The following is a 27,994-nucleotide window of genomic DNA, read 5'->3' on the forward strand; positions in this document are numbered from 1 at the left end:
ATATATATATATATATATAATTACACATACTTTTATATACATGTTTGACACTATATATGCTATATATACACTATATATATTTATGATTACACATATCTTTATATACACTATATATAGACTATATATAGTGTCAAACATGTATATAAAAGTATGTGTAATTCTATACTATATAATATAGTATGGAATTACACATACTTTTATATACATGTCTGACACTATATATATTTATAATTACATATACTTTTGTGCAATGTACATAAAATCAGATATTTTCAATGTACATAAACACCAAGGCAGCTGTTGTCATTCTGAACCGGAAATACTTGGGCTTTTTTCTGAGAGTCATTTTAGAGCGGGAACTATTTTGTCACGTGGGCCTCATCCCGCCCCGGAAACACTTTGGCCTGTGTGACGTCATTGTTGACCCAAAATGGCGGAGTCGGAGGAAGATGTGTTGGTCCAGAGAGTTGTTAAAGATATTACCAACGCCTTCAAAAGAAACCCCAACATGTAAGTGTGGTTTTTTTTATTACGAAATGTTGTCAAAAGTACGTCTTCTGCATCCAGTTAGTCTGTAAAAGTCGGTGCCGTATTAGACCGCGGACGAAAGTTGCCTGTTTTCATCGATACATAACATTGGCGTGTTGATGACGTCAGCATCGTTACTTGCTTATCTGCTAAACAAATGCTTTAGTCACTACTTTGTCACCTTTCAGCGCCTGTCTTGTAGTGCATAACATTTTTTTTTTACTCATGAAATAGAATGTTGTGAGTCCAAATGTCAGCGTTACTCTTACAATGATGCCGTGGTGTTCTAAAATAACTTCTTATAGCAGGGTTTTTCAACCACTGTGCCGCGGCACACTAGTGTGCCGTAGGAGATTATCTAGTTTCACCTATTTGGGTTAAAAATATCGTTTGCAAAGCAGTAATTATAGTCTGCAAATGATGTGTTGTCGTTGAGTGTCGGTGCTGTCCAGAGCGGAAGGCAGGGTGCAGGTAAAAAGGTGTCTAATGCTTAAAGGCCTACTGAAACCCACTACTACCCACCACGCAGTCTTATAGTTTATATATCAATGATGAAATATTAACATTGCAACACATGCAAATACGGCCTTTTTAGTTTACTAAATTGCAATTTTAAATTTCCCGGGAGTTTCTTCTTGAAAACGTCGCGTAATGACGACGTGTGCGCGTGACGTCACGGACTGTTAGGAAATATGAGCGCTGCACACACACACAGCTAAAAGTCGTCTGCTTTAACGGCATAATTACACAGTATTTTGGAGATTTGTGTTGCTGAATCTTTAGAAATGTGTTCAATTAATATTGAAGAAGTCAAAGTACAAAGATGGAGTTGGGAAGCTTTAGCATTTAGCCACACAAACGCACGGTGATTCCTTGTTTAAAATTCCCGGAGGTGAAACTTTACTATAGATCAGAGCGAACATGGATCCCGACCAAATGTCAACCAGCAGGTTTCGGTGAGAAAATTGTGGTAAAAAGTCGCTTCTTACCGGAGATCAGCTGAGCTTGTTTCACCCATAAAGCTGCCGTCGACTTCCCTGAGACATTGGCGTCAAGACACCTGTGGCCACACCCCTCCGACTATCAGGTACTATTAAACTCACTAAAACAGTAGCAACACAATAGAAAGATAAGGGATATTCCAGAATTATCCTAGTAAATGTGTCTGAAAACATCTAAATCCGTCCCAATGCAATCGCGTTTTTTTGTTGGTTTTTTTCTAGTTCGTCGCTATCAATATCCTCAAACACGAATCTCTCATCCTCGCTCAAATTAATGGGGAAATTGTTGTTTTCTCGGTCCGAATAGCTCTTTTTGTTGGAGGCTCCCATTAGAAACAATGTGAGGATGTGAGGAGCCATCAAGATGTGACGACATCGTCTGCGACTTCCGGTAAACGCAGGGCTTTTCTGTTAGCACCAAAAGTTGCGAACTTTATCGTGGATGTTCTCTACTAAATCCTTTCAGCAAAAATATGGCAATATCGCGAAATGATCAAGTATGACACAGAGAATGGACCTGCTATCCCCGTTTAAATAAGAAAATCTCATTTCAGTAGGCCTTTAAGCCAAAAATTAATTAATTTAAATTTGATTTCATATAACATTGATGTTTTTTCATTTGTTTTTTGAAAGTTGATTTTGCACTATTAAGTTATATGAGCGTTGCTTGTTCCATATTCAGTGTTAAAGCAAATCAATGTAGCAAACTGAGCAATAATTAACGTTTTATTCATGAATTTCTTCTTGCTAGAAGATGAATTCAAACAAGACGGAAACGCTGATGATTAGGGATGATGTTCGAAAACCGGTTCTCCCGATGCTCCGATAAGAAAATAACCGATTCCATGGATTTGAATCCCTTTAAAAAAACGGTTCTCATTATCGAAGCCACTGTGCCGTATTTTCGCAACCATAAGGCGCCGTGTCAGTTACGGGTGCTATTTCTGTATTTAACGCATAAAGAAGGCGCAACGTATTTTTGGGCGCAGGCGTGATTGTTACGCTAGCATGCATGGACGCTGTTTTAGAAAGGCAGCAGGAGCAAAGCTGTGTTCGGTTTAGGGCTGGGCGATTTGGCCTTTTATTAATATCTCCATTTTGTTAGGCCATGTCACGATAAACAATATATATCTCCATATTTTGCTTTAGCCTTAAATAACACAAGATGCATATAATCACAGCAGTACGACAATTGTATGTGTCTACATTAAAACATTCTTGTTCATACTGCATTAATATATGCTTATTTTAAACTTTCATGCAGAGAGGGAAATCACAACTTAGTCAATTGACCAAAACTGTATTTATAAAAACAGTAATTAAGCAGTGGCACAAACATTCCTGTCATTTTTAAAACAGAAAGTGCAGAAAGATTGTCAGACACTTTAAAACAAGCTATTAGTGCACTTTTGTGCATGATGTCACTAAGACGACATATCAAAACAACACTAAATTAAAGACCACTATAATATCATCCATCCATTTTCTACCGCTTATTCCCTTTCGGGGTCGCGGGGGGCGCTGGCGCCTATCTCAGCTCCAATCGGGCGGAAGGCGGGGTACACCCTGGACAAGTCGCCACCTCATCGCAGGGCCAACACAGATAGACAGACAATATTCACACTCACATTCACACACTAGGGCCAATTTAGTGTTGCCAATCAACCTATCCCCAGGTGCATGTCTTTGGAAGTGGGAGGAAGCCGGAGTACCCGGAGGGAACCCACGCATTCACGGGGAGAACATGCAAACTCCACACAGAAAGATCCCGAGCCTGGATTTGAACCCAGGACTGCAGGACCTTCGTATTGTGAGGCAGACGCACTAACCCCTCTGCCACCGTGAAGCAGTTAAAAACAAATAAAGTGCACTTTTGTCCATGATGTCACACTATATATTTCAATAACTGTCAAATAAAAATGAGCTGCGTAACAGGAAATCAAATAGTGTATGTCCTTTGCTATGTGGTAGGTTACTACTGACATTATTTAATTCTATTGTTGACTATTTTTTTTCATGCGATCTGGAAATGGTTGCTTCGGCATTTTGTGGGTATGGCACCGAACAGAGATGTTGACATGCAGTTTCAAGCACTCTTCATTCTTTAGCGAGGGACTTTTCAAATGATGCTACAAATTAGTATTCGGTGCTTCTTTTAGTAACAACGCTTTCGACATATTCCCGTTTGTTACCAGATTGGCACCTACTTTCTCTCGTATTACCACCCGCACCACTCCGCTAGCATCACAGCTATTGTTACCCATGCTTCTACCTATCATTCGAGGGCGTATGACGCGACAGTATGTGACGTATGTAAGAAAGTGCACTTGTTTGTGAGAGGGAGGTACAGGAAAGAGGGGGAAATGCATGCAGCGTAATGCCCGCAGCTAAAAGCAACTGTGTGAGGATGTATACTCGAATATCACGATATAGTCATTTTCTATATCGCACAGAAACAAACCCGGGATATATCGAATATATCGATATATCCCCCAGCCCTTGTCTGTTGTGATTTTCCTTTCTGGTTCCATGACCCGTCCTATCTTGCCTCTGATTGGCCTATCCCTTATGTTTTGCCCTAATCTTAACCAATCGTGACTCATCATAGTAAACAACCAACCAATCATGGATGTTCTTATACGTGCAAGCAAGGGGGAAAGGTGAGGGTGTAGTAGCCCATGGAGTTTTGCGAGGGAGTGGGGAGTGGGGGACAACAAAGAACACAACAAATAAGCGGTGTTAGGTCAATTTAACGTGAAATAAATTATATCAATGTCGTGATATTTTCTTAATTCATATCTTGTTTAAAAATATATCGATGTATCTTACAAACTTGATATATTGCCCAGCTCTAAGTGAGAAATTTGCTGTCAAAATTGGATCCGGAAATGATCGTCTCTCATTCCATCCATCCCATTTTTTGCCGCTTGTCCCTTTTGGGTTGGCGGGGGGTGCTGTAGCCTATCCCAGCTGTTTTCGGGCGGAAGGCGGTGTACACCCTGGACAAGATGCCATCTCATCGCAGGGCCAACACATATAGACAGACAACATTCACATTCACACACTAGGGACCATTTAGCGTTGCCAATCAACCTATCCCCAGGTGCATGGTTTTGGCCGCGGGAGGAAGCCGAAGTACCCGGAGGGAACCCATGCAGTCACAGGGAGGACATGCAAACTTCACACAGAAAGATCCAGAGCCGGGATTGAACTCAGGACCTTCGTATCGTGAGGCACATGCACTAACCCCTGTTTCACCCAGCTGCCCACTGATGAACATTATCATATAATTTATTCAGAAAGTCTAAATCACGACAGATAAAGGTAGAATACTATTAACCGCAACAAGTAAGTGTAAAAAAAAAAACCCAACAACATTATGATTTGTACATTTTCAGAATGTGCTTGTTCTATTTTTAAAACAAAGAAAGACTATCTGAAGTTGTCTTTATTTTTAAGTTATCATGCCGGGATTTTACCAGTTGGGTGTAGATTGTTCTCCAGGTGGCCCCTGATCTAAAATGAGTTTGCTGTACACAATGACGCCAAGTACGTGCTTATTAGCTGAATACACTTTTTAAAATGTTTCTCTCTCCGCAGCGATGAAATCGGTGTGATTCCGTGTCCGGAGGCTCGCTACAATCGCAGTCCCATCGTGTTGGTGGACAACAAGCTGGGCGTGGAGAGCTGGTGTGTCAAGTTCTTGCTGCCGTACGTCCACAACAAGCTGGTGCTGTACCGCCAGCGCAAACACTGGCTTGATAGGGAAGGTAACTGACATGTGCTCCACACAAACTAAACAATTACGTCACCAAGTGGCTTACAAGTTTGTGAGTTTTTTTGCTGCCTGTTTTCATTTCTAAAATGTAACAAAGTACCATAAAATAGACCAAAAAGTTGCCTCTTTGAACACTTTCTTTTTACTGTTTTATTTCATTTCCACAATGTAACACGAGACCATATAATGGACAAAAAAGTTTGAACACCCCAGGTTTATTCCATGCATCCATCTTCTTTTGCTTATCCGAGGTCGGGTCGCGGGGGCAGCAGCCTAAGCATGATTTATTACTGGTCTATGTACCGTATTTTTCGGACTACAGGGCCCACTTAAAATCCTTTCATTTTCTCCAAACTCGACCTAATGTACGGAATAGTTTTGGTTTTGCTTACCAACCTCGAAGCTATTGTATTTGGTACCTGGTGAAATGATAGGTGGGACCAGTAGATAGATGGCAGTCGCACATAAGAGATATGTGTAGACTGCATTATGATGGCAGTCACACATAAGAGATACGTGTAGACTGCAATATGATGGCAATCACATATAAGAGATACATGTAGACTGCAATATGACTCAAGTAAACAACACCAAAATGTTATGTGTTCCATTTGAAAATATAGAACATTACTACATGTCGCATTACACATATGCTATATAATTACACATACTTTTATATACATGTTTGACACTATATAATAGTATAGAATTACACATACTTTTATATACATGTTTGACACTATATAATAGTATAGAATTACACATACTTTTATGTACTTGTTTGATACCATGCATAGTATAGAAATTTCACATATTTTTATAAACATGATTGACACTATATATGCTATATGATTACACATACCTTTATATACATGTTTGATGCTATATATGGTATATAAATACACATACTTTTATATACATGTTTGACTCTCTCTCTCTCTCTCTCTCTATATATATATATATATATATATATATATATATATATATATAGTATTGAATTAAACATACTTTATGTGCCGTATTTTGTGGACTATAAGGCACACTTAGAAGCCTTTCATTTTCTCAAAACTCGACAGTGCGCCTTATAACCTAGTGCGCCTAATGTACCGAATACTTTTGGTTGTGCTTACCGACCTCAAAGCTATTTTATTTGGTACATGGTGAAATTATAAGTGTGACCAGTAGATGTCAGTCACACATAAGAGATACCTGTAGACTGAAATATGATGGCAGTCTTTCATAAGAGATACATGTAGACTGCAATACGACTCAAGTTAACAACACCAAAATGTTATATGTTCCATTTGAAAATGTAGAACATTACACACGGCGCTCAAGAATCTATCACAATGTTTTAGTACGACTTTGGTAAGCTATGAAGCCTCACCGCTTGATGGATTGTACTGTGCTTCAACATAGGGGTATTATTATTGTGTGTGTATAAGGTAAGACATATTATCTGGCGTTTTGTTTCGCAATATTATGCAAAAGCAACTTTTCTTACTTTCTGGTACTGATCTGTATTTGGGATCTGCATAAGTCTTGAAAATTTGAATGGGTCCGCCTTTATAATCCTTCCCAACACCGTAGTTGAGAAGCTTCTTGTTTTTCTCTATTTTCTTCTTATGGGACATTCATCCTCCTCTGTTGGCATTTGTAATATAAAGTAATGTAATGTTCTTACTTATATATGTCAGTAGACTCGAAATGAAGGCGCTAAAACATACCGGTGTAGTGAGTTTACATTATTCACCCAAGGAACTTAAGTTCTTAGAGAGTTCTGAGCGGACGTTTTTTTACGAGACACATTTTGGGCGTTGTTTTTGCACTTGTGATCCACGGATGAGGTGATGCTGCTCCGTTATTGATCGAAGTAAAGTCTGAATGTCATTAAAACAGTTAGTTCCATCTTTTGACACTTCTTCCACTCCCGGCTTTTCACACTACACCGCTACGACAAAGATGACGGGGAGGAGACGTTGTCGAAGGTGCGCCACGTAAATAAGACCGCCCAAAAAACGGCGCATTCTGAAGCGACTGTCAGAAATTTACTTGAATACGATCTGTAAAACATCATTTATGCAACATTTTGACCAAATAACCACCATTACATGGTGGTTAAAAAGAAATAATATGACCCCAGTGCGCCTTTGTATGAAAGTAGACCTGACTAGACCCGCTCATCAGCAGTGTGCCTTATAATCCGGTGCGCCCTATGGTCCGGAAAATACGGTACTCATAATAATCTGCCCTCCTTGAAGGTTAATCCAATTTAAATGTGGGCTTCTCACGATCATAAAAATATAATCATAAGTAACAATGAGTCGTGCGACACACACGCAAATTGCTAAGCTTGTACAAGTAGAAGGGATGAAAGAGATTTAGTGTGGAGGGGAAAACAGCACGTCTACTAGAAATTTGAAGTGTCACCATGGTTACTACTTTTATTTTGAGACAGCGCTAATACAATCAATAATCACTGGACTCAACAAAAAAATAAAGCATTTGATTTCCATGTTGATGTAACCGCTGAAGGAATCCCATAATTGGCCAATAAAAGGGAATCTGCTGCTAAGTCAGAATATCAAAGAAATGTACATACAGTGGGGCAAAAAAGTATTTAGTCAGCCACCGATTGTGCAAGTTCTCCCACTTAAAATGATGACAGAGGTCTGTAATTTTCATCATAGGTACACTTCAACTGTGAGGGACGGAATGTGGAAAAAAGAAATCCAAGAATTCACATTCTAAGAATTTTAAATAATTTTTTTGTAAATTATGGTGGAAGACAAGTAAAATTTGGTCAACCATTCAAAGCTCTCACTGATGGAACGAGACTTTGGCTCAAAATCTCACGATACATGGCCCCATTCATTCTTTCCTTAACACGGATCAAACGTCCTGTCCCCTTAGCAGAAAAACAGCCCCAAAGCATGATTTTTCCACCCCCATGCTTGACAGTAGGTGTGGTGTTCTTGGGATGCAACTCAGTATTCTTCCTCCAAACACGAGGAGTTGAGTTTATACCAAAATGGATACATGGATGATACAGCAGAGGATTGGGAGAATGTCATGTGGTCAGATGAAACCAAAATAGGACTTTTTGGTATAAACTCAACTCGTCGTGTTTGGAGGAAGAAGAATACTGAGTTGCATCCCAAGAACACCATACCTACTGTGAATCATGGGCGTGGAAACATCATGCTTTGGGGCTGTTTTTCTGCTAAGGGGACAGGACGATTGATCAGTGTTAAGGAAAGAATGAATGGGACCATGTATCGTAAGTTTTTGAGCCAAAGTCTCCTTCCATCAGTGAGAGCTTTGAATGGTTGACCAAATAATTATTTTCCACCATAATTTAAAATTCCTAAAATGTGAATTCCTGGATTTTTTTCCCCACATTCTGTTTCTCACAGTTAAAATGTACGTATGATGAAAATTACAGACCTCTGTCATCATTTTAAGTGGGAGAACTTGCACAATCGGTGGCTGACTAAATACTTTTTTGCCCCACTGTACATGTAGGGCTGGGCGATATTGGCTTTTATTAATATTGCAATATTTTTATGCCATATTGCGATAGATGATATTTTGCCTTGGCCTTGAATGAACACTTGATGCATATAATCACAGCAGTATGATGATTCTATGTGTCTACATTAAAACATTCTTCTTCATACTGCATTAATATGTGCTACTTTTAAACTTTCATGCAGAGAGGGAAGTCACAACTAAGTCAATTTTGATTGTTTTTGATTGATTGAAACTTTTATTAGTAGATTGCACAGTACAGTACATATTCTGTGCAATTGACCACTAAATGGTAACACCCGAATAAGTTTTTCAACTTGTTCAAGTCGGGGTCCACTTTAATCAATTCATGGTAATTGACCAAAACTGTATTTATTAAATACTCTTCATTCTCTCATGGGTGTTTTTTTTTTAATGAAAGAACTAATTAATAGTGTTGCTACCTTTTTGTCGTAACACTTCTGCTGCATACTTTGCAAATTGCTATTGTCTGCTGAATATCTTCCCACTTGAAGCCAAACCACCGCCAGATGATGGATCCCCTGCTCTTTATTTTGGGCATTTGTTGTTCTTCCTCCATTTGTGATCAGTTTCGCACCTTCTCTCTCTCGTAACGTCACAAGCTCCACTCCGCTCGACCTGCCTCTGCTAACGTTAGCCATGCTGCTACCTCTCTGCTCGGCGAGAGCGTATGACGCTAGACGCGCGACAGTATGTGACGTATGTAAGAAGGCGGGCTCGTTTTATGTCTATGTGAGGAGAGACGAGGAGGGAGAAACGCCAGTAATGTAATGCCCGCAGCTAAAAGCAACTGTGTGACAACATATAATCGAATATTATGATAAAGTCATTTTCTATATCGCACAGAGACAAACCTGCGTTATATCAATTATATCGATATATCGCCCAGCCCTACACACATGTGAGAGAAATGTTGTCATTGTGAGGAGAAAGCTGTGTTGGTAAATAAATCTTTCGTCCCCGAAACACATCCTGAAATAAACAATGTGGAGATGGCCACTTCAAAGTAGGAAGGGAAAGCCATACACAACATATTTCCTTTGTCGTGTTGTTGTGAACGACATCATGGATGCAACATCAATGTACAAACAATCATACACCCATAACACATCTCATCTGCTGTTGACACACAGTCAAACTCTTTAAATAGTACATAATAAGAGATGATGTTGTTAGTGTGACACATGTGACACACAGAACTCTTCAAATAATACATAATAAGAGATGTTGTTAGCGTGACAAAGAGTAGAACTCTTTAAATAGTACATGAGAAGAGATGATGTTGTTAGTTCGACACATATGACACAGTAGAACTCTTTAAATAGTAAATACCATATTTTTTGGATTATAAATAGCTCCGGAGTATATGTCGCACCTGCCGAAAATGCATAATAAAGAAGGAAAAAACATATATACTAGAGATGCGCGGATAGGCAATTATATCACCCGCAACCGCATCACTAAAGTCTTCATCCACCCGCCACCCACCGGAACCAACATTTCATCAAAGCCACACCCACCCGCCCGTTGTTATATATCTAATATAGACGATGCAAGGCATTAGTGAGGTTAGAAAGTGTAACTCCCTCCAAATAGCACAGACACAATGGCTTTCTTGAACTGATTTATTTGAAGGCTTACTTTCCCTTCAAATTCACCGTGAAAACTGTAATAAATAAAGCACGTTACAAACGTAAAAATAATAACATGCACAGCATGTGGATCAAACATTTTACCAAATAAAATACCAACAAATGACAAACAAATACCTCGTTGGCCTACATGCTTCTTTTAAGAGAAAATTATGATCTTCTGGCTCTTATAGCCCAAACATTTAAAGTCCTTGTGACACTTTTTAGTCTTTCGCCCTTCTCATTACATCAAATAAAAAAAGTGTACTCATATCCGGAAGTAGCTTCCTTACATCCGTCGACAGACCAAACGAGACACTTCAAAATAAAAGTATGCTCACATACTGTTTCAAAGAGTGCTGCCCGTTTTTCGTATGTGGGTAACAACATTTAACTATTTATAAATGGTTGATTTCTATAAGCTAGTAAGGTAAAGTGTTGTACCTGACAAGTTTGGGCTACCTTGCTTCTGCAGCCTTCATCAGAGGTGTCACGTGATGTTAGCATGATGTCTGTGACGTGATATATGGATTGTACCATCAAGAGTTGTCAGGTACAACACTTTACCTACTAGCCTGTATAAATCAACCATTTATAAATACACGTCAGTAGGTTAAATGAACCTCTTCAACATAACATTTAACTATGTATAATGTAGCGGCTGGCTACGGGGTGTTAGTCAATGACTTTGGCTGGGGGGGCGGGACTTCTGAAAGAGATAGGGAAGTGACGTTCTCGACAGGAAGTGAAACTTCAAGTTGTCCCGGGAAAAGCGGTTGAGACATTAGAGTGGTTGTGTGGTTGTATTACATCTTGTGCAATAAAGACAAGACAAACGAATACATTTTATGAGCCTACATTCCTGGGATTATTACAATATACATTTCCGAATTGGTTCAACCGCCACCCGCCCGAATCTATTTAAAATCTATTTTTTCGTCGTGTCACCCGCCCGACCCGCGGATTATCCGCGGACTCCGCGGTTGTGACCGCAAACCGCGCATCTCTAATGTATACCAAGTCGCACTGGAGTATAAGTCGCATTTTTGGGGGAAATTTATTTAATAAAATCCAACACCAAAAATAGACATTTGAAAGGCAATTTAAAATAAATAAAGAATAGTGAACAACAGGCTGAATAAGTGTACGTTATATGACGCATAACTAACCAACTGAGAACGTGCCTGGTATGTTAACGTAACATATTATGGTAAGAGTCATTCAAATAACTATGACATATAGAACATGCTGTACGTTTACCAGACAATCCGTCACTCCTAATCGATAAATCCGATGAAATCTTCTTCCTCGATGTCGCTTCCAAACAACTCTGCCAACTCCAAAAGTATGCGTCGCTTCCTCTTGTCGTTTTCTGCTGCATTTTTCACTACATCCAGCTTGTAATCTGCAGTACATGATTTCCTTTTCGGTGCCATTTTTGTTCAGCCCTTCTCAGTTTTTATCAGTTACTGCCAACGATGAAATGGTCAATTTTAATAGCTACGGCAGTAGCTTATAGCATATAGCAGTTAGCATTCTATGACCCACAAAGCGCTTCTGCCACATATTTGTGCAACATTACATAAATCGTTGGCCAATCAAAAAGCAACCCCATAACGCTATAGCCAACATTCACCAGGAGATGGCGACAGACACCATAGAATCACTCTATTACAGACGGCGTCGCCATGGCTGTAACTTCCTCGTTCTTCTGCTTCGTCTCCTTGTGTGTGCAGTTTTTTATTAAAATCCGTAGATGTGACGTGATTGGGCAGGCAAGCTGTTTATATAGTGGGAAAGCGGACGTGAAAACGGGCTGTCCCCACTCAGGTCCGCATGGAGCTGGAGGGGGCGTGTCCTCCAACTCCGCTGAATTTCGGGAGAGTTTCGGGAGAAAATTTCTTCCGGAGGTTTTCGGGAGAAGCGCTAAATTCCGGGAGTCTCCCGGAAAATCCGGGAGGGTTGGCAAGTATGCTTCTGCCATGACCCTCCCCCGCCAAATTCTTATTGGCTGACGTGTATGTGACGATTGCTGACATTTTCTTTGTCTCTTCCGCATATGAGATAAATAATATTATTTGATATTTTACGGTAATGTGTTAATCATTTCACACATAAGTCGCTCCGGAGTATATGTCGCACCCCCGATCAAACTATGAAAAAAACTGCGACTTATAGTTCGAAAAATACGGTAATAAGAGATGATGTTGTTAGTGCGACACATGTGACACACAGTAGAACTCTTTAAATAGCACATAATAAGAGATGATGTTATTAGTGTGACACATGTGACCTACAGTAGAACTCTTTAAATAGTACAGAATAAGATATGTTGTTAGTGTGACACACAGTAGAACTCTTCAAATAGTACATAATAAGAGATAATGTTGTTAGTGTGACACATGTGACACACAGTACAACTTCTAGGCTGCCACACATCCAAGAAGTTTTTTTTGAATGATGACCTTTGTCTGTCTCTCAGCTTTGGTAGATCTCACCTCCACCTTGTTGCTTCTCCATCCTGACTTCACCACCGCTTGGAACGTCAGGTACTGTCCATGTTGAGTCACCTGATGTCAGTGCTGCAATATATTTGACACTATATATATTTGTAATTACACATATTTTTATATACATGTTTGACACTATATATAGTATATCATTACACATACTTTTATATACACGTTTGACAATATACATGCTATATAATTACACATACTTTTATATACTTGTTTGACACTACATATGCCATAGAATAACATATACTTTTATATACATGGTTGACATTATATATATATTCATAATTACACTTACTTTTATATTCACGTTTGACACTATATATGCTATGTAATTACACATACCTTTATATACATGTTTGACACTATATATTATATATAATTACACCTACTTTTATATACATATTTGACACTATATTCTATATAATTACACAAATTTCTATGTACAAGTTTTTACACTATATCTATAATTACACATACTTTTATATACATGTTTGACACTATAGTACAGGGGTCGGGAACCTTTTTGGTTGAGAGAGAGCCATAAAAGCCAAATATTTTTAAAAATGTTTCCCTGAGAGCCATATATTTTTTGACACTGAATTCAACTAAATGCATGCATTTTTAAGTAAGACCAACATTTTTAGAGTATAATAGGAATCTTATTCGGTTTAATAACATGTTTATTCTGAAGCTAACCAATAATACATTTAATTATTCTTCCCATTTATGCAACTTTTTGAACAGGTGCGGTAGAAAACGATGGATGCATGAGAATGTTTTATAAATTGAACATTATTTTTAACACTGTGATTACCAGTGTATTTATTATTTATTTATCCTGTTAAGCAATGTCAACTAAGATTTATCTGAGAGCCAGATCCAGTCATCAAAAGAGCCAATTCTGGCTCTAGAGCCATAGGTTCCCTACTCCTACTATAGTATATTATTACATATGCTTTTATATACATGTTTGAAACTGTATATAGTATAAAATTACACATACTTTTATATACATGTTTGACACTATATATGCTATATAATTACTGAGATAGGCTCCAGCAGCCCCCCGCAACCCCGAAAGGGACAAGCGGTAGAAAAATGGATGGATAGATGGAATTACACATACTTTTATATACCTGTTTGACACTATATATAGTATAGAATTACACATACTTTTATATACTTGTTTAATACCTTATATATTATAAAATTACACATATTTTTATATACATGTTTGACATTATATATGCTATATAATTACACTGACTTTTATATAAATGTTTGACACTATATATAGTATATAATTACACATACTTTTATATACACATTTGACACTATATATAGTATATAATTAAACATACTTTTATGTACTGTATTTTTCGGACTACAAGGCACACTTAAAATCCTTTCATTTTCTCAAAACTTGACAGTGCGCCTTATAACCCAGTGCGCCTAATGTACCGAATACTTTTGGTTGTGCTTACCAACCTAGAAGTTATTTTATTTGGTACATGGTGAAATGATAAGTGTAACCAGTATACGGCAGTCACACATAAGAGATACTTTTAGACTGAAATATGATGGCAGTCTTTCATAAAAAATACATGTAGACTGCAATATGACTCAAGTAAACAACACCAAAATGTGTGTTCCATTCAAAATCTAGACAATTGCACAAGGCGTTCAAAAATCTATGAAAATGTTTTAGTCCAACTTTGGTCAGCTATAAAGTAAAACATCATCTATGCAACCTTTTCAGCAAATAACCACCATTAAATGTTATGTAGACCACAAGGAAGCGTTTTCAAGTTTAAAAGTTGTTGTGGCTCAGTGAAAAGAAACATGTCAGTATTTTGTCTCTTCTTTGACCTGTACAGGAAGGAGTTGCTGCAAATTGGAGTCTTCCACCCTGACAAGGACCTTTACCTGGCCAAGTTGGCACTCACCAAATTCCCCAAGAGCCCAGAGACCTGGATACATCGGTAACAAAGCACTCACTCAACATCGGTAACAAAGCACTCACACATCGCTAACTATGCACCCACTCAACATCGGTTACTATGCACTCACTCAACATCGGTTACTATGCACTCACTCAACATCGGTAACAAAGCACTCACACATCGCTAACTATGCACCCACTCAACATCGGTTACTATGCACTCACTCAACATCGGTAACAAAGCACTCACACATCGTTAACTATGCACTCACTCAACATCGGTAACTATGCACTAACTCACCTTGTTAACTATGCACTCACTCACCATCGGTAACTATGAACTCACTCAACATCAGTAACAAAGCACTCACTCAACAGCGGTAACTATTCACCGATGTTGTGTACTGCTGTAACATAAAGTAAAAAAAGTGTTGTGTACTATTGTAACATAAAGTAATAAAGGTGTTGTGTAGTGCTGTAACACAAGTGTTGTGTACTGTTATAACAAAGTAACACAGGTGTTGTGTACTGTTGTAACTAAAGTAACACCGGTTTTGTGTACTGCTGTAACAGAAAGTAACACAGGTGTTGTGTAAAGCTGTAACACAGGTGTTGTTTACTGCTGGAACATGGGTGTTGTGTACTGATGTAACACAAAGTAATACGGGTGTTGTGTACTGCTGTAACATAAAGTAACACAGGTTTTGTGTACTGCTGTAACAGAAAGTAACTTGTGTTGTGTACTGCCGTAACAGGGGTGTTGTGTTTTTCCGTAAAATAAAGTAACAGGTGTTGTGTACTGTTGTAACATAAAGTAACACGGGTGTTGTGTACTGCTGTAACACAAAGTAAGACAGGTGTTATGTACTGTTGTAACAAAGTAACACAGGTGTTGAGTACTGCTGTAACAAAGTAACACAGGTGTTGAGTACTGCTGTAACACAAATTTAACACAGGTGTTGTGTACTGCTATAATATAAAACAACACAGGTGTTGTGTACTGTTGTAACAAAGTAACACGGGTGTTGTGTACTGCTGTTACACAAAGTAAGACAGGTGTTGTCTACCGCTGAAACACGGATGTTGTGTATTGCTGTAACATGAAGCAACACAGGTGTTGTGTACTGCTGTAACAAAGTAACACAGGTGTTGTGTGCTGTTGTGACCAAGTAACACAAGTGTTGAGTACTGCTGTAACAAAGTAACACAAGTGTTGTGTACAGCTATAACATAAAGCAATACAGGTGTTGTGTAATGCTGTAACAAAGTAACACAGGTGTTGTGTACTGCCGTAACACAAAGTAACTCAGGTGTTGTGTACTGCTGTAACTCAAAGTAACATGTGTTGTTTACTGCTGTAACATAAAGTAACACAGGTGTTGTGTACTGTTGTAACATAACGTAACACAGGTGTTGTGTACTGTTGTAACATAAAGTAACACAGGTGTTGAGTACTGCTGTAACACAAAGTAACACAGGTGTTGTGTACTGTCAGACGCTGGGTACTGCAACACATGCTGAGAGGAGGCTCAGCAGGTCTGTGCGGTGTGAAGGTTGAAGGGGAGCAAGAAGAAGCAGAAAGGAGTCAGCAGCTAAGTGAAGATCTGACCAGGAGTCTCCAGCGAGAGCTTCAGGTGTGCTCTGATGCTGCTTGTCGCTACCCCAGCAACTACAACGCCTGGTCCCATCGCATCTGGGTGCTGCAACACATGGCCAAAGGAAATGTCAAGGTAGGACTCCTGTCTGTCTACACAAGTCAGAAGCAATTTATTGTCACGTCAACAATGACATCCTTGCAGAAATATACGGTAGCTGCCATCATACAGTATCTTGCTTTTCATGCGTCTATCATTCACTTGTACTTGAAATACAAAGAGGAACTGCACTTTTGTTGTCACAAACCTTATGTAAGACAGGAACACATATGTTTTTAATGTTTATGCATTCTAAATTATGAATAAACACTGGCAAAAGCCAGCTAACATTCACAATCAGAATCAGAAATACTTTAATAAATTAACAATTTCAGCACAATCACATTCAACAGCAGACAAACATTACAGGGAGACAGAACAGGATCGCTGACGGGTCTGCCAACTCCCTCCCCCCTGTTCCGCTGGGAACAGGGGGGAGGGAGAAAAAAAAATTCAATCTAAGCCTGGGCCCCTGGCGAGGAGGTTCAGATTGAGGCCAAGGGGGAAAAAAACTCATAGCCATAGCACACATAAACGTGTGTAAGAAGGAAACGTCAAACATTAAAAAACACAAAGGACATTAAAAGAGCAGAACTGATGCAACCAGCCACTTCTACACACAGACACAAAAGTAAAACAACAACATAAAAAAAAACATGTACACCGTGGTGGCCTCCGCGGCGTTCCACTCCATCGTCTGCTGGGGTGGGGTGAACATGGCCAGAGACAGAAGGAGACCCAACAAAGTAACCAAGACAAAAAACACCGCAGAAGTCAGGTAAGTGTCACCCCTTGTCACTCGGCCAGTGTCCAGTCCGCATGGATGAGCGAGGATATGTCCAAAGAATCCGAGGTGTCCGATACCTGCTCATTCAGCCCTGTCTCTTCATCCGCATCTCCTCCAGTCTCTCCAAACTGACTCTGGTGTGGCAGAGACCAGCAGCTGGTCTCCATTACCAAAAGGGAGGCATTGATTGATTGAAACTTTTATTAGTACATTGCACAGTACAGTACATATTCCGTACAATTGGCCACTAAATGATAACACCCGAATAAGTTTTTCAACATGTTTAAGTCGGGGTCCACGTTAATCAGGGTCCACGTTAATCAATTCATAATAATCACGGCAGATCCAGAATTTCACAAAAAGCACCGCAGAAGTAATGAAAGTGCCACCCAAAGGGTCCCAAACCAAGAGGCAAAAAAACACATGAAAAAAAAGGGAAACATCAGGAACACACAAGGATGACACACAAGCAAAGAGCTCCTGCAACCAGCAGCCACTACAGCGGCACCATCTTGGGAAAAAAAATAAAAATTGCCTATAAAGCGCTCTAAAAACATCCAAAAACCTCCCTCAAGGTTTTATATACACACTGTAAGTATATATGTAATATAGTAACATTCATAATAACATGTCATCTTTACATATTTGGGTCATTTTAAGCATATTCATTTCATAGACGCATCACAACAATCACCTTTCCTTCAACAACAACACTACTAATCATGGCAGACTTGATGAGAGACAAAGAACATATTAAAACAATCACTTACTGTACAACGTCTGCTCTTACTGGGATAAAGACTGGTTAAGAAATAGTGGTTATTATGGCAAATATCCAGTACAAAACAACACAAACTAGTAAACATGGGGACCAGAGAAAGTTGCGAGTATCAATTCTTGGATAAAGAAGGTGAGAAGCACTACTGAATTGAGGAAATAAAGCACAGTAGAAATGTACTCTTCTCCTCCTCCCTCTCCACTCATCGCTGTCCGGGCCAACAATGTCCACCGCTTTTGTTTTTCTGCATGTCAGTTGTCTGCAACACGTGATTTCTCACTGAGCTGAAGTCTTTTGCAATCACGGGTGAAGTTCGGTGTGTCCTGTTCCCGCTCAGGTCTTCCACGACGAGCTGTCCTCCATGGCTCAGTGGGTGTCGGCGCACGTGTCCGACCACAGTGGCTTCCACTACCGCCAGTTCCTGCTCAAGGAGCTCGTGGCGGACTTCTCTCAGACGCATTGTCCCCGCAACAGCAGCTGTCTGCAGCCGCATCCGTGTGGGACGTGTCCCTCACGTTCCGGCGGTGTGCAGCTGAACGGAGATCTGTCCGAGGAAGAAGAGCAGCTGGAGGTGGAGCTCAACAAACTGTTGAAGCTCTTCCACGAGGAGATGGAACTGTGCTCGGACCTGATCCAGTCTTTCCCTGGACACGAGACACTGTGGAGTCATAGGTGAGGACTCATGCACGCGGCCTTAGACTACTGGACATATCTTACACTGAGATATATTCAAATAGAAATGACATATTCATATACACAACTTTTTCCTGATGTTGCCTTTAATACCTGTCTCAGGCCCTTTGGGGTGTGTCTGTTTAGTGCATTTGCAAAGTATTCACATCACTTTTTGTTACAGTCTTAGTCCAAAATTATTTTTGTCCTCAAAATTCTGCTCACAATATCCCATAATGACAATGAAAACATGTTTTCATCCGGGATGTCTCTGTAGATTGCTGCATTCATCTTTCCCTCTATCCTGGCTTGTCTTCCAATTCCTGCCTCGGAAAACCACCCCCACCCCTATGCTTCTCTGTAGGTATAGTGTTGGCCTGGTGATGAGCGGTGCCGGTTTTCCTCCAAACTGGCATTCACACCAAGACTTCAATCTTTGTTTCATCAGACCAGAGAATTTAGTTTGTCATGGTCTGAGAGTCTTTCAGGGTCAAACTTTTATTAAGAAATTGCTTCCGTCTGGCCACTCTACCCTACTGGCCTAATTGGTGGATTGTCCTTTTGGAAGGTTTTTTTCTCTCCTAAGAGGAATGCTATAGCTGTGACAAAGTGACCATCAGGTTCTTGGTAACCTCCCTGACTTGGGTCCTTTGTCCCCGACAGCCGGCCAGCTCTAGGGAGAATCCTGGTGGTTCCAATCTGTTTCCATTTATAGAGACCACTGTGCTCATTGGGACCTTCAAGGCAGCAGATATTTTTCTGTACCCTTCCCAGATTTGTGCCTTAAGACAGTCCTATCTCTGAGGTCTACAGACAACACCTCGGACGGCGTGGCGCAGTGGAAGAGTGGCCGTGCCCAACCCGAGGGTCCCTGGCTCAATCCCCACCTAGTACCAACCTCGTTACGTCCGTTGTGTCCTGAGCAAGACACTTCACCCTTGCTCCTGATGGGTGCTGGTTGGCGCCTTGCATGGCAGCTCCCCCCATCAGTGTGTGAATGTGTGTGTGAATTGGTAAATGTGGAAGTGTAGTGTCAAAGCGCTTTGAGTACCTTGAAGGTAGAAAAGGGATATAAAAGTACAACCCATTTATCATTTATTTATTTAAGAAAAAAAAGAGGAGGGCAATGGGAGCGATTCAGATGTTATTAGACACATTTACTAGGATAATTCTGGAAAATCCCTTATCTGCTTATTGTGTTACTAATGCGTGGCGCAGTGGAAGAGTGGCCGTGCGCAACCTGAGGGTCCCTGGTTCAATCCCCACCTAATACCAACCTCGTCACGTCCGTTGTGTCCTGAGCAAGACACTTCACCCTTGCTCCTGATGGGTGCTGGTTAGCGCCTTGCATGGCAGCTCCCTCCATCAGTGTGTGGATGGGTAAATGTGGAAATAGTGTCAAAGTGCTTTGAGTACCTTGAAGGTAGAAAAGCGCTATACAAGTACAACCCATTTCATTCCGGGTTTGTGCTCAGTGCAAGCACTGTCAAGTGTGGGACCTTTTTTTTTTTCTAAAATCACGTCCAACAAACCGCATTTACCACAGGTGGACTCTAACTAAGCTGTAGGAGCCTATCAAGGCTGATCAGTTGAAACAGGATGCACTTCATGGCAGAGGCTGTGAACACTTACATGTGATTTCTTATTTGTTTTAAAAAGTTATTGGCGACTTGTCCTGGGTGTACCCCGCCTAACGCCCGAATGCAGCTCAGATAGGCTCCAGCACCCCCCGCGACCCTTAAAGGGACAAGCGGTAGAAAATGGATGGATGGATGTGTGTAGAATTTTGAGGAATGTGGAAAGAGTGGACGTATCCTCGCTCATCCATTCGGACTGGACACTGGCCGAGAGTGGAGTCGGCTGTCTTGGTTGCTTTGTTGGGTCTGTTCCTGTCTCTGGCCATGCTCCCGGGTGGAACACCGCAGAGGCCACCACAGTGGATATGTTTCTTTTACTTTTTATTCATAGCCATATGTAGAAGTGTCTGGTTGTATCTGCTGCTTTAATGTCTTTAATGTCCTCTCTGTTCTTTGATGTTTGATGTTTCCCTATTACGCACATGTAAGAGGAAGTGTACTATGGCTATGAGTTATTTTTTTCCCTTGGCCTCAGTCTGCACCCTCTCTCCAGGGCCCAGGCTAAGACCGATTTTTTAAAATTTTATTTCAATCTTCTATTTTTTTCTCCCATCCCCCCCCCTTGTTTACCTGTATCTTATCTTTTTTGTAAGGGGCGCTGGAAGCCGGCAGACCCATCAGCCATCCTGTTCTGTCTCCCCGTAATGTTTGTCTGATTTTGAATGGGATTTTGCTGAAAATTTTAATTTTCCCGTAGGAACTCTTATGACGGAATAAATAAAGTATTATCTAAGGGTGAAGCTCTGTGAATACTTTGCGGATGCACTGTATATCTTTGGACATTTTCACACGTGTGGTTTAATGATGTGCAATGCAGTGCCTCAGATTTATTTTAACTTCATTTTGCCATTTTCATGCCTGGAAATGCTTGATTTAGGCCAAAATGATGTCGAATGTGAAGCAGCTAAGTGACAAACACAAGCCTATGTTGATCTTGGAAAGTGACTTGTATTAAGTAAGAGAGTATTGTCCGAGAAGACGCAGTAATTCGGCCTGGAACACGTCATAACAGGACTCCATGAAACTAGAATCATTACGTTCTAACCGGTGATGTGCTGGTAGAGGTCTCGCATCGGCCATGTCTCCTCTTGTGGAAGAGAGAGACTTTGGACGCTGCACAGTGCCCTCTAGAGATGCGCGGTTTGCGGTCTCATCCGCGGAGTCCGCGGAGTCCGCGGATGAGACCGCGGGTCGGGCGGGTGACATGATGAAAAAATAGATTTTAATTAGATTCGGGCGGGTGGCGGTTGATCCATTCGGAAATATTTGTTATACATTGTTCAGGGATCGGTATCCTTTACCATTCAAAGAGCCATTTAGGACCCGTGTCACAAAGCGAAGAAGACAATAGGAGACATAAACATTCTCCAGAATGACTGCCGGCAGTCACCCAGTTAATAAGTATTAGGGCGTGCTATGATGCCATTGGCTTTGTCGCCTTCTACAGCAGGTACGATCTACTTGTCAGTCCAGCAACATGTTGTCTGTCAGACACACGCACACGACTGCAAGGCATACTGGGTGACACAGAATACACTAGAGGTTGTGATATAAACAATTTTAACACTCTTACTAATATGTGAAGCCACACCAAACAAGAATGACAAACACATTTCGGGAGAACATCCTCACAGTAAAACAACATAAACGCAACACAACAAATACCCAGAATCCTTTGCATCCATGATACTTCCTGACTATTTTATACACCCCGCTAGCAGGAAACACCCCCCGCTCCCTCGTGCGTCGGTAAGGTGGGCGGGGTTGGGGCGCGGGGGTGTAAAATATATTTAGGAAATGTCACGGATGCAAAGGATTCTGGGTATTTGTTGTGTTGCGTTTATGTTGTGTTACTGTGGGGATGTTCTCCCAAAATGTGTTTGTCATTCTTGTTTGGTGTGGCTTCACAGCGTGGCGCATATTAGTAAGAGTTTTAAAATTGTTTATATCACAACCATCAGTGTACTCTGTGTCACCCAGTATGCCTTTCAATCTTGTACGTGTGATTGCAGAAGCTGCACACAACATGTTGCCGGACTAACGATCGGTTTGTACATGTTGTTGAAGGTGTCAAAGGCAATGGCTTCACAGCACGCCCTTATTCTTGTCATCAGGACGAACACCATTGGATATTCGCGAGAACGTTAGCGACTCCTATTGTCTTCTTTACTCTGTGGAACAGGTTTGAATAGCTCTTTTAGTGGTAAAGGTGGCCGACCTCTGATGTATTTCAACGGGCGGGTGGCGGGCGGTTGCGGTTCTGATAAAATGTTGATTCGGGTGGACGGCGGGTGGATGACGACTTTGGTGATGCGGTTGCGGATTATATAGTTGCCTATCCGCGCATCTCTAGGGCCCTCACACCAGAGCTGGCCGATCTATGTTTTGGAAGACAATCTGAGCAGTTCCATGAATGGAGAATAATGAATACATCTTGCACTCTCCCGCAGGCGTCATGTCTTCTACTTGTGGCACCAGTGGAGGTTAGAACATTCCCACCTGAACAGCAGTGGCGCCAGCACTCTAAATAACTCCAGTGGCCTGGTAAAGTCTGCGGGCGGTAGAGAGTGGGGAGAGGATGTGAACGGACACGCTGCCATGGAGGTAGATGGCGTCTCGTTGCCTCGTAACAGCAAGCGTCTGAAGAGAGGCCTCCGACCTCCGAGTCTACCCAGCCTGTCGTCAGAGTTCACCTTTGTGTGCGCAGTCCTGGATGGCCCTTGTCATCCTGAGCAGAGACGCTTTGCCTTGGCCTACAAGAAGTGGTTGGACACTGTCATTTGCAAGGAACTCTGAGATCAGTAGGTGGACCGTGCTTTTATACAGCATCCTTCCATTCATGCCTACATATTATAACGATTCATACTTCCTGTCTTCATCCACATTCACCTCACAGACATTCTTACTTCAACTCTTCATATCCTAGACCTCACTGATTATTACAATCTGACCAAACTTGACTGTATATTCCATCATATCTTGTAGCATCTAGGCACGTATGTTCAAAGAAACGTCTTACGAGTGGAATGGGGAATGTATCGATGCATCGGAAAGATGTATCTTTGTTGTATGTGTTGATGCGTCAGAAACATGTGTCTACTCCTCAGAAAAATGTATATGTTAGTCGGAAGGATGTGTCGATGCGTCGGAAAAATGTATCTATTCGGCGAAAAGATGAATCTATTTGTCGGAAAGATAAACCTATTCGTTTGAAAGATGTATCTGCGTCGGAAGGATGTGTCGATGCGTCTGAAAGATGGATCCATTCGTCTGAACGATGGATCTATTCGTTGGAAGGATGTATAGATGCATGGAAAGATGTGTTGATGCATCCGAAAGATGAATCTATTCGTCTGAAAGAATGATCTGTTTGTCGGAAGAATGTGTCGATGCATTGTAAAGATGTATCTATTCACAGGAAATATGTATGTATTTGTTGGAAAAATCTATCGATGCGTCAGAAAGATGCATCAATGCGTCGGGAATTGCGTATCAATGGGTCGGAAATTTAGTATCGATGTGTCGGAAGGATATACCAATGTGTCGGAAAGATATATCGATGCGACTGTAAGATGTATTGATGCGTCGGAAAGATGTATAATTTTGTCGCAAGGATTCATCTATTCGTCTAAAAGATGTATCTATTCGTCGGAAGGATGTGTCAATGCGTCTAAAAGATTTGTTTATTCGTCTGAAAGATGCATCTATTCGTCGGAAGGATGTATCAATTTGTCTGAAAGATGCATCTATTCGTCGGAAGGATGTATCAATTTGTCTGAAAGAAGTATCTTTTCGTCTGAATTTGTCTGAAAGAAGTATCTATTCCTCTGACAGAGGTATCTATTCGTCGAAAGGATGTGTCAATGCGTGGTAGAGATGTATCTATTCAGTGGAAAGATGTGTTGATGCATAGGAAAGATTATCTATTCGTCGGAAAGATGTATCAGTTTGTCGCAAACATGTATCTATTCGTCGGAACGATGTATCTATTCGTCGGAAAGATCTATCGATTTGTTTAAAAGGTGTATCTATTCGTCTGAAAGAAGTATTTATTTGTCTGAAAGAAGTATCTATTCGTTGGAAGGATGTGTCAATGCGTGGTAAAGATGTGTCGATGCGTCAGAAAGATGATCTATTCGTCGGAAAGATGTATCTATTTGTCGGAATGATGTGGTAATGCGTCTGAAAGATGCATCCATTCGTCTGAAAGATGTATCTATCGTCAGAAGGATGTATCTATTTGTTGGGAAAATATATCTATTCGTCGGAAGGATGTATCTTTTCGTCGGAAAGATGTATCTATTCGTCGGAAAGATGTATCTATTCGTCTGAAAGATGCATCTATTTGTCAGAAGAATGTATCTATTCGTCTGAAAGAAGTATCTATTCGTCGAAAGGATGTGTCAATGCGTGGGGAAAATATATCTATTCATTGGAAAGATGTGTCGATGCATAGGAAAGATGATGTATTCGTCGGAAAGATATATCGATATGTCGGAAAGATGTATCTATTCATCTGAAAGAAGTATCTATTCGTCGAAAGGATGTGTCAATGCGTGGGAAAGATTCTCTATTCGTCTGAAAGATGTATCTATTCGTCGGAAGGATGTATTTATTCGTCTGAAAGAAGTATCTACTCGTCGGAAGGATGTGTCAATGCGTGGGAAAGATGTATCTATTCAGCGGAAAGATGTGTCGATGCGTTGGAAAGATGATCTATTCGTCGGAAAGATGTATCTATTTGTCGTCCGAAGGATGTTTCAATGCATCTGAAAGATGCATCTATTCGTCTGAAAGATGTATCTATTCGTTGGATGGATGTATCTATTCGTCGGAAGGATGTAGTAGCTATTCGTCGGAAAGATTTATCTATTCGTCCGAAAGATGTATCTATTCATCTGAAAGAAGTATCTATTCGTCGAAAGGATGTGTCAATGCGTGGGAAAGATTCTCTATTCGTCTGAAAGATGTATCTATTCTTCGGAAGGATGTATTTATTCGTCTGAAAGAAGTATCTACTCGTCGGAAGGATGTGTCAATGCATGGGAAAGATGTATCTATTCATCGGAAAGATGTGTCGATGCGTTGGAAAGATGGTCTATTCGTCGGAAAGATGTATCTATTTGTTGTCCGAAGGATGTTTCAATGCATCTGAAAGATGCATCTATTTGTCTGAAAGATGTATCTATTCGTTGGATGGATGTATCTATTCGTCGGAAGGATGTAGTAGCTATTCGTCGGAAAGATTTATCTATTCGTCGGAAAGATGTATCTATTCATCTGAAAGAAGTATCTATTCGTCGAAAGGATGTGTCAATGCGTGGGAAAGATTTTCTATTCGTCTGAAAGATGTATCTATTCGTCGGAAGGATGTATTTATTCGTCTGAAAGAAGTATCTATTCATTGGAAGGATGTGTCAGTGCATGGGAAAGATGTATCTATTCATCGGAAAGATGTGTCGATGAGTCGGAAAGATGATCTATTCGTCGGAAAGATGTGGTAATGCGTCTGAAAGATGCATCTATTTGTCGGGAAATGTATCTATTTGTTGGAAGGATGTATCTATTCGTCGGAAAGATGTATCTATTCGTCTGTCAAATGCATGTGTTCGTCGGAAGGATGTATCTATTCGTCGAAAGGATGTCAATGCTTGGGAAAAATGTATCTATTCATTGTAAAGATATGTTGATGCATAGGAAAGATGATCTATTCGTCGAAAAGATGTATCGATACACCGGAAAGATGTATCTATTCGTCTGAAAGATGCATCTATTCGTCTAAAGGATGTATCTATTCATTGGAAAGATGTATCTATTCATTGGGAGGATGTATCGATTCATCGGAAGGGTGTATCTGTTTGTTGAAAGGATTTGTCGACGCGTAGGAAAGACGTATCTATTCATCGGAAAGATGTATCGATGCATCGGAAAGATTTATTTGTGCGTGGAAAAGATGTATCTATTCGTCGGAAAGATGTGTCGATGCATAGGAAAGATGTATCCATTTGTTGGAAGGATGTGTCTGTGTGTCAGGAAGATATATCGATATGTAACAAAGTGCGTGCGGGTCTCAACAGAAAGCCAATAAGATTATAAATGCTAATACAGAAGTACCTCGGTTTTGCACACATCAATTTTAATAGATTTGGTTTTGTCCATTCAATTTTTTTCAGCACAATTTTGCCCCAGGTTTTGGAGACTGTCTCAGGTATTTTATCGTCAAACATTGCTTGTGACAAACTAGTCCATTTACCGGCATATCATGTGGCAGAAGGATGTCACATGAACTCACACAGCATATTATTTGGATACTTTTATTACGCTTGACGTCAGGTTGCAGACTCAAAAACCTGGCGGGGAAACAAGCGTATTTGTAGCAGACTGTCTCTATGTTGTCATTTTTCATGCCAACAGAGCAAGCATGCCTGATAAAAAGCACTCAAAAGTAAAGTTTCATTTTTTTAAAATACCCTAGCTTGATACTTATTTACATTCGATAGTGCATATACATGCTACTGATTAGCATTAGTGATTTTGCATGGAAATTTCAACACCTCCACATTTGGTCATAGAAAGTACAAATAAGATGCATGTTCTGCGATAAGGTGGCGACTTGTCCAGGGTGTACCCTGCCTTGTAGCTGAGATAGGCGCCAGCGCCCCCCGCGACCCCGAAAGGGAATAAGCGGTAGAAAATGGATGGATGGGAGATGCATGTTATCAAACATCTGCTGTGTAATAAGTACAGTACTTAGAGCACAAACACTTTGTAGGACTCAACAAAAAAAACATTCACTTAATGGCAAATAATACGGCAACACACCTCAGACAAACGATTTGCATACTTGGAAGTAAATATAACAAATGGATGCCATTTTCCTATTAAATAGTTACATTTATTACCACATTAAAAAAAACTAAAACTACTTAAAATGGAGAATATCCATTGAAATGTGAAAAGTATCATCCATAGGCCAAACAAAGAATCCACACGTTACTGATTCACTTGTTTTCTTACTTTTATGAAGTATTTCTGGAATAATAATCCAGCAAAGAATAGTGCAAATGCCAGTACTTGATTAGAGAAAGGTGCAAAAAAAGTATTGTGTTTAAGAAAGAACTCAAAATAACATAGAAAAGTAGTCCCACCATCAAGAGTTCAATAAAGTTACAAATCTTAAATTAGTATTATTTCTTCCATTCATCATGAATAATTCACATGGCTTCCTATGTGTCAAACTATTAATAATCTCCGTTAAACAAGGGAAGTCCCATCATCAAGAGTTCAATGAAGTTACTAAGAAAGTCTTAAGGTAGTATTATTCCTTTCGTTCATCAGGAATATTTCCTACATGTCAAACTGCTAATCTCCATTAAATGTTTTGTCTTCTTGCTTTGGATTCATATTCTTTCTTATGGAAACATGATTTGCTTCAAAAAGTGAGGTACTGCAGTATTTGAATATTAGTATTGCCA

The 27,994-nt window shown here is 40.3% G+C and overlaps 1 protein-coding gene across 1 annotated transcript; it reads left to right on the forward strand.

Moving 5' to 3' along the window:
• Positions 1–372: 372 nt before the first annotated feature.
• Positions 373–27,910, forward strand: ptar1 (protein prenyltransferase alpha subunit repeat containing 1). Its single transcript, XM_061896686.1, has 7 exons — positions 373–510; positions 5,130–5,299; positions 12,973–13,039; positions 14,887–14,991; positions 16,447–16,681; positions 18,548–18,882; positions 22,970–27,910. Exons 1-7 carry the CDS (start codon positions 431–433, stop codon positions 23,313–23,315), a joined length of 1,338 nt encoding a protein of 445 aa, XP_061752670.1. The 5' UTR covers positions 373–430; the 3' UTR covers positions 23,316–27,910.
• Positions 27,911–27,994: the final 84 nt, after the last annotated feature.

The sequence above is a fragment of the Nerophis ophidion genome, linkage group LG01 (genome assembly GCF_033978795.1).
Source record: "Nerophis ophidion isolate RoL-2023_Sa linkage group LG01, RoL_Noph_v1.0, whole genome shotgun sequence".
Lineage (NCBI taxonomy): Eukaryota > Metazoa > Chordata > Actinopteri > Syngnathiformes > Syngnathidae > Nerophis > Nerophis ophidion.